The sequence below is a fragment of the Gopherus flavomarginatus genome, chromosome 3 (genome assembly GCF_025201925.1).
Source record: "Gopherus flavomarginatus isolate rGopFla2 chromosome 3, rGopFla2.mat.asm, whole genome shotgun sequence".
In the NCBI taxonomy this organism is placed as follows: Eukaryota; Metazoa; Chordata; order Testudines; family Testudinidae; genus Gopherus; species Gopherus flavomarginatus.
The window spans coordinates 96,870,820-96,886,249 of NC_066619.1; the positions used below are offsets into that span (position 1 = coordinate 96,870,820).

Consider the following 15,430-nt stretch of genomic DNA (forward strand, 5'->3'; position numbering starts at 1 on the left):
GTTGGGCCCAAAATTTCATTTACTTTAACATTGTTATAATTTGATAATGACTGTATGAATTTACATGGTGGTTTTCATCTTTGCATTGTTTTACTAATCTGTAATTAATCCTTATAATTCCTTTGTGGTTTAGGTGTTGTTCTACTGGTGGGAAGCTGAGAAAAGAGTAAAGTGGCTTGTCCAAGGTCACAGAGGGACTTGATGTCAGAACTGGAGCAGTCTGGAATTTATACCTTTTCTCTAATGTGGCAGTTTCTCAAGATTTAAATTCTCTGTTTTAAGTACTTCATTTTATAGGTCTCTCTAAAAATCTGATCTGCCTCTGTACATAGATGACATTAATTTTATCATAATGTGACTTATTTAAGTTTTTAAAATTACTTATGCAGGGCACTGGGGAGAGATGCTCAGGTAGCACGTTTCTCTTTTAGATTTTTCTATGAGCTCATGCCGCGCTAATATGAGGGTGACCCCTTTCATAAATTTTAGTACATGTACACACATACTTAACATATTTTCTGTATATGAAACATGTTCTTTCCAGATGGGTTTTGAGTCTGATTGTGTGGTCAGCCTAGAAAGGGTGTGTTTGTTGGGCTTAACTGGGGCCCATGGGAGCTTTGAAATGTCATGTCTGGCAGGGCTGTGGCAATTTGAGAGATCTATACAAATAAGTATCCTCAAGACTTCAGAGTAACAAAAAAAACCGCCTTGCGGAACTGAATGTCTTTCTTTTTTACCTCCTTTTGACTAATATTTTAATCTACCTGAGTCGTCTTGGTACCATGCCAGAAATCCTATATGAAAGTATTATTTAACGCAAAAATAATTTAAAAATTAAGTCCATGCAAATGATATTTATGGTGGAGCTAATTAATTGATAGAATCATAAAAATAAAAAAGCCCCACTCTTGCAGTTCACTTTGCAAGGGTACTCTGTTATGTCCATTGGTTTCAAATCTGTGAATATGATGGTAAAGATTGACATCCTTGCTCTGTATTTTCAGAGGCACAAGTACCAAGGTTCAGTTTCAGCAGCTGCTCCTATTTTTTATCCCATTTTTTAAAGTTTTATTTTGGTTATATTTTCTATCCAACAAAAATTTAGTAACAAAGGTGACACAGATGCTCCAGACATTTTTGCTTTACTGTATTATTGCTGTGTACTTTATTTTTCTCTTAGTTACATATAGTACGTAGTATACTAAGTCCTGAATATTCGAGCAGTTTAAATACACACTTTTCAGCTGTTCAATGGGGCAAACTAAAAGTTAGTCTGCAACTTGTTTAAATATTTAAAGTGCAGCTCTAATCTGAAAAATGAACGAAAATGGAAGCATCTTACTCAACAGATCCGCTCCCTGAATGTATTCAGGGTTTTATTTGTCCACTTTAATGACAAAAAGTAAGTGTCCATTACATTTTATTCCCATTATTCCAGCAGGGCCAACATAACTAAGAAGGTAAAAGAGTTTGAACTAGGTTTCTCTTCCTTCTTGATAATAGAATTCTGTGCCAAGTTCCAGTCTGTTACACCAGTGCTACCCTATTAGTGACAATGTAGTTCATTTACTGGTGAAATAAGTGGTTTTGCACAGGTGTTGCAGTTGCAATATTTTGTCCTATAGCGTCCTCATTACAGGTGCTGATGCACAAAGGGCAGAGTGACTCGTTTGCAGGGCCAATAGTTAGAAAAAACTCTTTTTTTTAAAACTTGTAAACAAAACACATTTAATGTGGAAATAATGGAGACAAAATAGGTATGGAGCCCTTTAGTGTTACTTTTTACCAACACTTTTCAGAATAAAACCATGCTTTATATAGAGGAGGAAATTAGAGCAAAGCGTCTTCTCTCCAAAGACTTAGACAATATATTTAAAAAAAAAACTGCAAAAAAAAGTGAAGTGATACCAGTAATAGCAGAAACAGAAATAACATGATATGCTTAGGTAAGGTTACCATTTTATCATCTGAATCCTGTTATGTAAATGAATGTTTACACTCTCCTTGGAATAATGCTAGTTTCACAGATTTATTACAAGGAGGATTTGAGGGCATAGAAAATAAGTGGAACTGTGTATTCTGTTTTGGATTTATTTGCTGTAGCTAACTTTAAATCATCTGATGAGCTAAAATTATAATCATAATACTTGTGCACCTACTTCTCCAAATGGAGTGAAGATTTAAAATATCAGTAAAAAAGTCCTAAACTATTTAAACTACTTGTGAGAGTCAGATCCAATCTTGCAAATCTTTAGGGTGAAATCCTGACCCCACTGAAGCCAGTGGGAGTTCTGCCATTGACCTTAATGGGACCAGGATTTCATCTTTAGCTTCTAAGGCCATCTATATAGCTGAATGGCCCCTCTTGTGACCATAGCAGTAGCAAAATTATTTATTGAGTGCTGTGTGTGCAAAATTGTTTCTGACATACTCTGCCTGTCTGGACTCCAGAGCAGGAATACTGTTAACTCAGATTGCAAACTCTGGGGCAGGGCCTGTTTCTACAGGAATTAGCACAGTGGGAGTACTGGTCCATGACTGGGTCAGCGGGCTGCTACCAGACAACATAGGTAATGATATCTGCCTGGTCCCCTAGGGAGCCGGAAGTCATCACAGCACTATTTGTTTCTCTCTTTGTTGCCTCTTGTGCCCGCCAGACTCGGCAGATGGGAGAGGTTAGTCAGCGACGTGCTGTGGAAAATGGGGGAGAGAGTTCAACTCCCCTCAGCCCCTTTTAAAACAAGGTCACGTTTTTAATCACCGGCGTAATAGATGTTGTCTTTACTGGACTACATTTCCCATCATGCAGAGAGCCACATTGTGCCGTTGTTCGCTCGGGTCAAAGGTGAATGTAGTCCTCCGCGGGGCGGCAGTTCAGCGCTCCGGGGCCGTAGCCGAATAGTCCCGGTCGAAGCGTGGAAAGCTCTCTTCGGCGTACCCGCTTCCTCGCAGCTTCTCTCGTTACCAAGGGGATTAGGCGGCGCCTGCATAGGAATGTCTCTGACTGTAGCGGAGAGTCTTGGGGCCTCAAGTAGCATCTTTTAGGGACTATTTTTGTGCTGAGAGGGAGAGCTGTGCGCAGCGTTACCCCAGGGGGTTGGCAGCAAGGAGCCTTCTGTGGCGAAGTGGGACTGAGCTGCTGGAGGGGACTAGTCCCTGTGTGTGAACGGGAGAGAGGGGAGGCTGAGTGCTTAGGTCTAGGGGGTCAGTACAGTGCTGCAAGTCCTGCAGCTTCAGAGGGACCCACCTGAGGATGGACATAGGACCCGCAGACGTACTGGAGCGCAAGGGGGCTTTGACTCTGCGCTCGCATTGCGTGCAATATGGGAGACCCACCCTAATGTACCGCTGGTAAGAGGGCACCACGTCGGTATCCCTGGGTCTGTGAACATATGTGGTACTCAGCAAAATGCCCGAGGAAAAAGACATCCACTCCTCCCCTGTGTACTGCACACCTCCTAGAGATGTGTGTTATGGGTGACCAGAGGGCAAGTGTGAAAAATTGGGACAGGGTGTGGGGGGTAATAGGAGCCTATACAAGAAAAAGCCCCCAAAATCAGGACTGTCCCTATGAAATTAGGATATCTGGTCACCCTAGTGTTATGCTATATATAGGACACCCTTGCAAAAAGTCACTCTTCTGGCTTTTTTAGATTATGATGAGTTTTGGCAAAGTAAGGTGCATAGATTTTTGCTTGGTCTGCACACAGTGTTCATACTGTGGTTGGGTTAGGACTGTGATTTGTTTGTTCTTTTTGCTAAAATAGTTATAACTATTAAGGCCTTGAGCATAGAGGAGTTATATTGGTATAAAGGAGCCTTAAAGATAAAGCAATACAACTGTTGTATGTAGACAGTTGTTCCTTGGTGCCCAAGCTGGTAAATTTTCATGCTTTTTCTTCTTTTCTGATTTTTGTTGTTAAAAAATGGATCTTTTTAGGAGCAATTGGCTTTTTTTAAAAATAGTATTCTAGAACATTGCAATATTTGAATTTATACTCTTAAAAATAGCTATATCAAAATCCTGTGCTGTCAAGGCCAAACTCTCAGTAAGCATATGGGATACTTTAGGACCCAGTGGCTCACCATTTAAATAACTGTAGAAATCTAAGGGTGTTATAGATCTGGTTCACAGGTGCATGGAGGGGGTGGAATAAACCCTGTGAACGCCTAAGCAGAGGAGAAATAGAAGCAAGATGCACATAGGTTCCCTCAGAACTAATTTGCATAAGACTCCTCTCTTCATCCTGGCTTTCTCACAATAATGACCAGCTCCCCAAAATGAGTAACTAATACGCTAGTAATGAGGCAAGGAAGAAGAAGGGGAAGGAATATGGGGACCCCTAAAATGGGGAAAGAATCAAACTTCAAATGTTTTCAGGTTACTAGTATTTTTTAAATGGGCTTAGCTATCTTGCCATGATGAGTGAGTTGTAAATAGCTAAATAGATCTCTATAGAGCGCTAACGATTATGGGCTATATTCTGTCTAGCCCTTAAAGAGGTGTAGCAATTTGCACTCTTCCCTATGTTCCCCCTCAAGTGGTGTGTCACCTTATTACCCACAACTTGGGCATTGCCTACCACACGCCATAGAGCCCTCAGCTGATTTATACTAAAAGCCCCAATATATATGCATTTGCCATTTTTAACTGCCGCTGGCTATTTTGCAGATGGTTTTATTATATTATTCACACTCATTCCTGGTCTGCCTGCCTCTCTATCTCTCCATGTTTGTATTATGATTATTTTTAGTGTATGGTGTCAGATTATTTTTGGTTCATGCCTAATTATTTTCACTATGCATACGGGCTCATACGTGTTTAAAATCTGATAAATCTTTGTAGTCATAATTGTGTCATGAGTAAATTCAGGAGCATTTGCGCCTGTATCCTTTTCCATATATATGTTTTCTGCACTGTGTGGATTTGAGCACAGCACTGTTATTGAAAGCTTTTCTGAAAATCACTGGGATAGTAAATTATGTCCCTGCCTTGATATTTGTCTGGCAGTTTACTTAGCATTCTCAAAATTAAGCACTGCAAATGTTTGTGAGAGATTCATCCATGTGTCTGAGATGTGAAATGTACACCTCTACCCTGATATAACACAACCGGATATAACATGAATTTGGATATAACGCAGTAAAGCAGCGCTCTGGGGGGGACGGGCTGCGCACTCTGGTGGATCAAAGCAAGTTCGATATCACACAGTTTCACCTATAATGCAGTAAGATTTTTTAGCTCCTGAGGACAGTGTTATATCGGGGTACAGGTGTATTGTAAGGAGAAAATGTGCTATTTACTACCATTTTTCCATATCTGAAGTAAACCAATTTATAGGAAAACTATTGTAAATGTAATATGTTGAAATCATAAATAGAAGCAGTATGTAAGAAGAATAACTAAAGATGGATTTTAAATGGAAGAAAAGCTTTAGAAATAAAGAGTTCCCCGCCCCCACTTCATGGTAGTGTGGTTCTGCCAACTTCATTATGATTTATGAGCCAAGTAATAATTAAAGGTATGGAAAATTTCTAAAGATCCATGTATGTAAAATCACCAGATACCGAAAACTGCAGTACCCTTGGTCACGTCATGTTTGAAAGCAGACAAACCAGAAGCAGAAAGCCATATTGGGCAACAATATAAAATCCCCCTATCCAATACACATATAGAGGCCAGATTTTCAAAGAGGAAAAAAAAGGGGTGCTTATTGTGGCTCATGAAAGGAAAAGAAGAGCCTAAGGATGTTTTTAGTGGGTGGTGCTGAGATGTGCATGGGAAAATGGTGTTGAGGCTGTCATTTTAAAAAAAGAAATGAAAGCAAAACTGAAAACATCTCCTGCTGGAATGTTTACTGAATCTTCCATTCACTCCTCAGTCTCCTACTTCTGTCTATCTGTCTAAATACTTATATAGCCTCCACCATTAAGTATCTCATTTCCTCACAAAGGTAAAAATCCCAATCATATCTGTCTTGTTTGCCTTCAAGAGGCAGGTTTAGGGTTTTTTAAAATACATAAGAATGAGATTATTATTGCAGGAAAGTGTGGGGAGGAAAGGAGGTGAGGGTTGTGTTTAGTTCTTGAATGTAGTGAGGTGAATAATTCATTTCATCTGACAGTGAGTTCCATAGCTTGAGGCCCGTACTTGTGAAAGCTCTGTCTCCTGAGGCTATTAGGGTTGCCAGGCATCCGGTTTCTGACTGGAATGCCTGGTCGAAAAGGGACCCTAGCTGGCCGTGCAGCAGGAGCCCTGGGCTAAGGCAGGTAATCCCTGCCTGCCCTAGTTCCGCACAGCTCCCAGAAGTGGCTGCCAGATACCTGCAGCCCCTAGACTCATGGGTGGCCAGGACGGTGCTGCCCCTGCCCCAAGGGCTGGCTCCACAGCTCCCATTGGCCATAACTGCCTATCTTTAAAATTTGCCAGGAGGTGGGAACCCTTTTTAGCATTAATTGAAATTATAGAGAGAATATGGGCCAAATTCTGCTTTCAGATACTCTGATGTAACTCCCATTGATTTCCCCATGAACCCTGCACAGGTACAGTAGAACCTCAGAGTTAAGAACCCCAGAGTTACAAACTACCAGTCAACCACACACATCATTTTGAACCAGAAATACACAATCAGGCAGCAGTATAGACCCCCGCCCCCAAAAGGCAAATATAGTACAGTACTGTGTTACAATTAAATTACTAAAAACAAAGGGGGGGGGTGTCATAAACAGATAGCTAAGGGTTAATGTCTCTTTCACCTGAAGCACCTGACCAGAGGACCAATCAGGAAACCGGATTTTTTCAACTTTGGGTGGAGGGAATTGTGTGTCTGAGTCTTTGTTTTCCTGGCTGCCTGCTTTCTCTGAGCTTTGGAGAAGTAGTTCTACTTTCTAATCTTCTGTTTGTAAGTGTAAGGACAAAAAGATCAGATAGTAAGTTCTATGGTTTCTTTTCTTTGGTATTTGCATAAATATAAGTGCTGGAGTGCTTTAATTTGTATTCTTTTTAAATAAGGCTGTTTATTCAATATTCTTTTAAGCAATTGACCCTGTGTTGTATCATCTAATACAGAGAGAACATTTGTATGTATTTTTCTTTCTTGTTATATAAAGCTTTCTTTTAAAACCTGTTGGAGTTTTTCTTTACTTCAGGGAAATTAAGTCTGTACTCACCAGGGAATTGGTGGGAGGAAGAAGTCAAGGGGAGATCTGTGTGTTGGATTGCTAGCCTGACTTTGCATTCCCTCTGGGGGAATAGGAAAGTACTTTTTGCTTCCAGGACTGGAAACAGAGAGGGGGAGTCACTCTGTGTAGTTTCACAGAGCTTATGTCTGTGTATCTCTCCAGGAGCATCTGGAGGGGGGAAGGGAAAAAGGATTATTTCCCTTTGTTGTGAGACTCAAGGGATTTGGGTCTTGGGGTCCCCAGGGAAGGTTTTTCAGAGGGACCAGAGTGCCCCAAAACACTCTAATTTTTTGGGTGGTGGCAGCAGGTACCAGGTCCAAGCTGGTAACTAAGCTTGGAGGTTTTCATGCTAACCCCCATATTTTGGACGCTAAGGTCCAAATCTGGGACTAAGGTTATGTCAGGGGGACCAGCATTCTTCTGCATAGTAAAGTTTCAAAGAGGTATTAAATCCATGTTTAGTTGTAAACTTTTGAAGAACAACCATAACATTTTGTTCAGAGTTATGAACAACTTCTATTCCTGAGGTGTTTGTAACTGAGGTTCTGCAATAGGTGGGGTCAAGAATTTAGCTCATAGTCTCTAATGATTTCAGAGTGAGAGGCAAATATATAACATTTTTCAAGTTGAGTTCTGATTCACATACAAAAAAACTTGCTTGTAAAAATACACTTTCAGATGTGTGTGCAAAGAGAGGAATTGCACATGCAAAAGCTAATTAGGTATCAAATGCTTTGTGCATGTGTTTGCATGCAAAATCAGGTAAACACAGATGCACTTTGTATTTTCTCTACATGGATCTGCATATGTGAAAATTTGGCCCATAATCTCTTGTTGCTCTGGCAAGGAGTATAACAAAAACATCAGGGAAAGGGACCTCTTACCACTTAATAATTGTATGTATGTGTAATGTCAGATTCTTATTTAAGTAATGCAAAAAATGAAATAAAATAACTAGGTCATAAAAAGATGGGAGTAGCCTTGGATATGATGTGCAGAAGTATGATAACAAACCTATTTGTTTTGGTGAGTGGTGAGCTAATAAGAAAGCCATCCTGATTCCCAAGTTAAATAAAGCGAAAGGGTTTTGTTCTTCAGAATGAAAATAATGAGAAATCCTTTTATTTTTAGAAATAATTCATCATTTTATCTATCTCCTGGAATTTCTATTATTAAACTGAACTTTAACAAAGTGATTTTTAAAAATCTAAAATACATTAAAACTATGCTCTGTTACTATGGGTCCACTTTTATTTATTTCGTATAAAATAAGGAAATTGTAATAGTTAGATCAGTTTTTCATTTTAAATAAATTGTTATAATAGTACCCTTAGCAAATTAAAGTAACAAATTAGTTAACTACTTAATGTAATCCAATTTTTTTTTATAACTGAAATTCATATTCAGAGCAAAATGATCCAACATATCTTTAATTGGTTTGATGTTATTTTGCTATTAGAACATATACCTCCCAGCTGACAATACAGACTAATCAGGGCATATTGCTCCTCTTTTAATCATACTATGAGAGTTCGTAACTCTCATGCCCAAATCCTACTATGATTTAAAAAAATTAAAAACCTTTTACATCTCAGCTTATTGCATATATCAAAACTAGAAGGTATTCTACATACTACCAGATTGAACGTACTCCTGATTAGAAAGTAGCAACAGCTTAATACAGTGTGTACAATTACATCTTGGAGGGCATAGCTCTTCATCCTGCATAATGTAACCTGATGCCCTTTATGATTGCTACCAAATAAATCAATATATAAACACCAGATATTTATGAAATACCATAGCCTTAAAGGAATACAGGAAAGGAAATGTAAGACATACAAGTAAGGCCACAGTAATGCATCATAAAATATTGAAAAAAGACACATAATAGGAATAATATTACATTACTCAGAGTGAAATACACACATTGTTCTGTGAAATTGCATAAATCCACAATAACATCAAAGCAATTAAAGATATATTGGATAAGCTTTTGTGGGTAAAAAGCCCCACTACTTCAGATGCATGGAGTGAAAATTACAGATACAGGCATAAATATATTGGCACATGAAGAGAAGGGATTTACCTTACAAGTGGAGAACCAGTGTTGACAAGGCCAGTTCAGTCAGGGTGGATGTAGTCCACTCCCAATAACTGATGAGGAGGTGTCAATACCAAGAGAGGAAAAATTGCTTTTGTAGTGAGCCAGCCACTCCCAGTCACTATTCAAGCCCAAATTAACGGTGTTAAGCTTGCAAATGAATTGTAGCTCTGCGGTTTCTCTTTGAAGTCTGTTTTTGAAGGGTTTTTTTGGTTGTTGTTGAAAGATGGCTACTTTTTAAATTTTGTTATTGAATGTCCAGGGAAATTGAAGTGTTCTCCTACTGGCTTTTGTATGTTACCATTCCGGATGTCTGATTTGTGTCCATTTATCCTTTTATGTAGAGACTGTCTGGTTTGGCCAATGTAAATGGTAGAGGGGCATTGCTGGTACATGATGGCATATATCACATTAATAGATGTGCAAGTGAATAAGCCCCTGATGATGTGGCTGATGTGGTTGGGTCCTCTGATGGTGTTCTTAGATATGATAGAGTAGGCAATTGGGTTTATTACAGGGATTGGTTCCTGGGTTAGTGTTTCTGTGGTGTGTGTAGTTGCTGGTGAGTATTTACTTCAGGTTGAGAGGCTGTCTGTAAGCAGGAACTGGCCTGACTCCCAAGGTCTGTGAGAGTGAGAGATCGTTTTCCAGGATAGGTTGTAGATAGTTGATGATGTGCTGGAGAGGTTTTAGCTGGCGGCTGTACGTGATGGCTAGTGGTGTTCTGTTATTTTCCTTGTTGGGTCTGTCCCGTAGTAGGTGACTTCTGGGTACCTGTCTTGCTCTGTCAATCTGTTTCCTCACTTTCCCAGGTGGGTATTGTAGTTTTAAGAATGCTTGTTAAAGATCTTGTAGGTGTTTGTCTCTGTCTGAGGGATTGGAGCAAATGTTATATCTTAGAGCTTGGCTGTAGACAGTGAATCGTGTGATGTGTCCTGGATGGAAGCTGGAGGCATGTAGGTAAGTATAGCGGTCAGTAGGTTTCTGGTATAGGGTGGTGTTTATGTAACCATCACTTATTTGCACTGTAGTGTCCAGAAAGTGGATCTCCTGTGTGGACTGGTCCAGGCTGAGGTTGATGGAGGGGTGGAAATTGTTGAAATCCAGGTGGAATTCTTCAAAGGCCTCTTTCTCGTGGGTCTATATGATGAAGATGTCATCAATGTAGCGCAAGTAAAGGAGGGGCACTAGGGGATGAGACCTGAGGAAGCGTTGTTCTAAGTCAGCCATAAACATGTTGGCGTACTGTGGGGCCAGGTGGGAACCCATAGCAGTGTCGCTGACTTGAAGGTATAAGTTGTCCCCAAATCTGAAATGGTTGTGTGTGAGGACAAAGTCACAAAGCTCAGCCACCAGGTGTGCCATGGCCTCATCAGGGATACTGTTCCTGACAGCTTGTAGTCCATCCTTGTGTGCAATATTGGTGTAAAGAGCTTCTACATCCATAGTGGCCAAAATGATGTTTTCAGGAAGATCACCAAGCATTGTAGTTTCCTTGGGAAGTCGGTGGTGTCTTGAAGATAGCTAGGTGTCTTGGTACCATAGGATCTGAGGAAAGAGTCCAAATAGCCAGATAATCCTGCTTTAAGAGTGCCAGTGCCTGAGATGATTGGGGGAGAGGGGAGGCGGGATTTCCAGATTTATGGCTCTTGAGTAGCAGATAGAATACCCCTGGTTAGTGCTCTGGGGGTGTGTCTGTGTAGATTTGTTCCTGTGCTATAGCAGGGAGTTTCTTGAGCAGATGGTGTAGTTTCTTTTGGTACTCCTCAGTGGGATCAGAGGATAGTGGCCTGTAGAATGTGGTGTTAACATCTTTACTCTCAAAAATAGTGTCATGGGATCTTTAATGATTATGAGTGACCAGGTTGCCTTGGTTTTACAACATGTCTCCTTTACAATTGGTCCTGGTTCATGGCTAGGGTTACTAGGTACTATGATAATACAAATAATAATGAGTGTCTGAAAGATGAGGTAATACACGAAAGAAAACTCCCCTGATTTGCTACTTACTTTCTCTTTGAACTTTTCTATTCTATTATTTTCTAACTGTTACATTCAAATGCTTTTGAGTTACCTAGGAAGCCTTGTTACCAGGACGAAGCCAAGTTTTCCTTAGCTGAAAAATCTCCTATTGATTTCAATGAGTTTTTCTCAATTCATGTTTTCAGAATTTTGCCCTGCTAAAATGTGATCATCCCCACACACGAAGGGACAGGAAATCTTGCAAGTGTAGATTTTACCATAGTATTTATAGGATTTCATGTTTTCAGTCCAGTAAAAATAATTGTCAAGTCAAGTCTAGAAAATTAGAAGATTGGCTTAAAAATCTTGAAAATTTTCAAAAATAAAAAGTTTTGGGTTCTTTTTCTTTGTCTTCAGGTTTCTGAGCCTTAGAGTACACTCAGCTCATGCTTTCATGCATTTCTTTGCAACCATGAGGATTAGAACACTCTTTTCTGCCCACTGTCTCTGCCCGCAGGTGCTGCCCCTGCAATTCACATTGGCCACGGTTCCCAACCAAGGGGAGCTGCGGAGCTGGCACTCAGGGTGGGGCGGGGGCAGCGCACAGACCCCTGTGGCCTTTCCTCTACCTGAGAGACGGGGGACATGTCGCCACTTCTGGGGAGCAATGCGGAGCTAGGTAGGAAGCCTGTCAGCCCCACTCCTACTGGATTTTTAATGGCCTGGTAAGCAATGCTGACTGGAGCTGCCAGGCTCCCTTTTCGACCAAACGTTTCAGTTGAAAACTGGGTGGTGGAGAAACTCTGTTTCTGTTATCCAAAATTTGTGCAGCATTTTCTTGTTTTAAGATGCTTTTCAGTTGAAAATGCTGGGGGACTAGAGGGTGCAATTTTCAGTGCACTCCTTGTTTAAAACAAAGGTGTATATAAAAGGAAGAGTTTTGCTACACATGTATGGGTGGGTAATTTACCTGTACAGTGAAAATCTAGTCAAATATATTTCTGAAAATTGACAGGGCCATTTGGGGTCTCTGTAAGGTGCATAAAAATTGAGAGCAGAGTTCCAGATTGCATGTGTAGCCTTAACTTTGTCATTCTGCATGATTTAACCCTTAAAAGTCCCAATCTTAATGTTTTATCATATTATTATAATGGAAATAACAGTTAATTCAGCTCGTTGTATGACAGTGGTCTCCAACCTTTTTATAGCCAAGATTTGAATTTAAGAGCAACCCAGGATCTACCCTGCCTCTTCTCTGAGGCCCTGCCTCGCTAACACCCCCCCCAGTCACTCGCTCTCCCCCACCCTCACTCACTTTCACTGGGCTGCGGCAGAGGGTTGGGGTTCGAGAGGAGGTGCAGACTCTGGGCTGGGGCAGAGGGGTTCACAGTGTGGGAGGAGGCTCCAGGCTGAGTCTGGGGCAGGGGTTTGGAGTGCAGAAAGGAGTGAGGGATGCAAGCTCTGGGAGGGAATTTGGGTGCAGGAGGGAGCTCCGGGATGGGGCAGAGTGTTGGGGTACAGGAGGGGGTATGAGGTTCTGGCTCTGGAAGGGGGCTTAGGGCTGGGCAGGGATTTGGGGTGCAGGAGGGGGTTTGAGGTGCAGGAGGGGGTATGGGGTGCTGGCTCTGGGAGGGGGGTTGGGGTGCATGCTTCCTCCAGGCAGCATTTACTTCAGGCAGCTCTCAGGTGGCGGCATAGTGGGGGGCTTAGGCAGGCTCCCTGCCTACCCCTGGCTCCCTGCCTCTCTCGCAAGGGGCCAACGTGCCCCTGTGGCCACTCCGTGCACTGCCCCTCTCTGCAGGCACCACTCCCTCAGCTCCCATTGGCCACCATTCCCCGTTCTTGGCCAGTGGGAGCTGCGGGGTGGTGTTTGCAGATAGGAACAGCATGCAGAAACTGCTGGCCTCCCCCTGCACAGCCACGGGAGCAGCGTGAGGCCAGAGCAGAGCAGACAGGGAGCCTGCCTTAGCAGCAGCCCCGCTACACCGCCAGAGACTGCAATCGATCTGGAGACTCTCCAGGATCGACCAGTCGATTGCGATCGACCAGTTAGTGACCACTGTTCTATATAATCCAGAACCTGTGTACCAGATAAAATGCTAAAGAAGAAGTTTGCCTTTTTTGTTTTGTTTTCTTGTTATGCTTTTAGATCAGTGGTTTTCAACCTTTTTTAATTTAAAAAATTTCAAACAAAGGTGCAGACCCATTGGAAATCTTAGATATAGTCTACAGACCCCCACAAGTCCCTGGACCACAGGTTGAAAGCCACTGTTCTATGGTAATGACAAACTTTTGCAGACCTCTTTTAGGCATAGTCTGCATACCCTCAGGCTTCCATCGACTACAGGTTGAAAACCACTATTTTAGATGTTAGACTTTAAAAAGAAATACAGAAAGAAATGCTCAGAAATCCCTGAATTAAAAAACGACAACTATAGGACCAGATCAAATTTATATTGAAGTACGAGTGTGGGATTATTTCCACTAAATCTATTGGAAGTTGGATCAAGACCATAACATTAAAAAAAATTATACCAAGGGTCTCACCTAAAGTAACAAAAGGAAGGATTTCAAAATTTGGTCTGCCTCTCCCTTTATCCCATTGTTCTTAGGCTTGAATATATATGCTGGTTATTGTTTTTTATGTATTTATACAGAGCCATGCTTTAAAGACATGTATGAAAGCAAGGTCCCTTTCCTGAAGAACTTAGAATTATCATCACACAATTCTGTAAACACCATGCAATAGCTAGCCACAAAGGAGAAAGTTGTTTGTTTTGTTTTTGTTTTGTTAAAATCAGACCCTTGAACATTGACGTTGGGTTTTTTTAATACAAAAAAAAAGTTAAAATGACAATTTGACCTTCAGCTTGGACTTCCACAGAACAGATTGTGAGAGGCATGTGTGGACCATCTGTCTTGTCTCTTTGAAAAGAAAGAATCCATGCTAGTAAAAGAATCCTTTTGTAGCAAAGCTTGAAAACAACTCGTGAGTCCACAGCCATTAAAAGGGAGACAAACATTCAAATAGAGTACTGTAGTGTACTCCCATAAGAATGTAGGTAGTGACATTTTTCCAATTAAATAAACATTTGTTGGACAGGAATACTTTGCCATTGTCTGTCTTTAAAGCTCTTTTGCATATAGAGAGATTATTTTAAAAGCTGTAAGCAACATTAATTTCCCACCCAAAATATCTTACCCTGATTTGTATAATTGTTTTTAATGTTATGGCAGTGCCTGCAGGCCCCAATCAGGTTCAGGATCCCATCACAGTAGGCCCTGTAAAAACACATAGGGCTTGTCTACGTGGAGCAGCAATGTGCACTACAGGGATGTGATTTCTAAAACATACTAAGATGTTGCACACTAATTAGTCCATGTAGACCCTGCACACTAAAAGTTTCCTAATGCACTTAAACATAGTGCTGTTTGAAACAGTACTATATTAAAGTGTGGGAGAGAATGTTTAGTGTGCACCAGAAGTGTCTACACAGAGAATTAGTGCACAGCACATTAGTGCGCTTCAGAAATTACATCCCTGTAGTGAGCATTGCTGCTCTGTGTAGGCATGGATTGACTCAGAGGATGGGTTGGGATAGCTGTTCCTCCTCATTAAAGCTCTTAGAGTTTCGCAGGCCTCAGTTCTCTCCATCACATTATTCAACATCTATATAAAGCTAGTGAGAGAGCAACTGTGAGAACACATTTTAAAATGCGATCAATATACAGATGATATTGAGATCTAAATCTCCTTAACATCAGCTAAATTCTCTCACATGCACACAGTGAAATCCTGGCTTTGTTTAAGTCAATGGCAAAACTCCCATTGACTTCAATAGGATCAGGATTTCACCCACACCAATTTAATCTATTTCTCTCGCCAGGGAAGGAAAGGTGGAGGATGAGGGGAGGATATGTTTAGGGTTTTCATCCATTCTTGCACTTTGCTGCTGTTGTTCAAAGTTGTCTTTTTGTAATTGACAGTTATCCCTTAGCAGTTCTGTTGATTATATGTATCCAAAAGGTGTCTCGTTATTGTAGTGTCCCTGCATAATACTTTTCTGTGTGGCTAAAATGACAGTAAGGTGAAGACTAGCAGTTATATTCCTCCCCCATCTAGAAGAGTTTTCTAGGAATAGATAATGTATTCAATAATAAATCCAAGTATCCATTGAA

General features: G+C 41.0%; 1 protein-coding gene across 1 annotated transcript in view; it reads left to right on the forward strand.

Annotated features, from left to right (window-relative positions):
- The first annotated feature begins 2,838 nt into the window (after window positions 1-2,838).
- Window positions 2,839-15,430, forward strand: part of CFAP95 (cilia and flagella associated protein 95) — a 52,578-nt gene continuing 39,986 nt past the window's right edge. Inside the window, exon 1 of the mRNA XM_050944234.1 lies at window positions 2,839-3,354. Within this exon, the coding sequence (XP_050800191.1) occupies window positions 3,257-3,354 (98 nt within the window). The 5' untranslated portion in view covers window positions 2,839-3,256. The remainder of the gene's footprint in view (window positions 3,355-15,430) is intronic.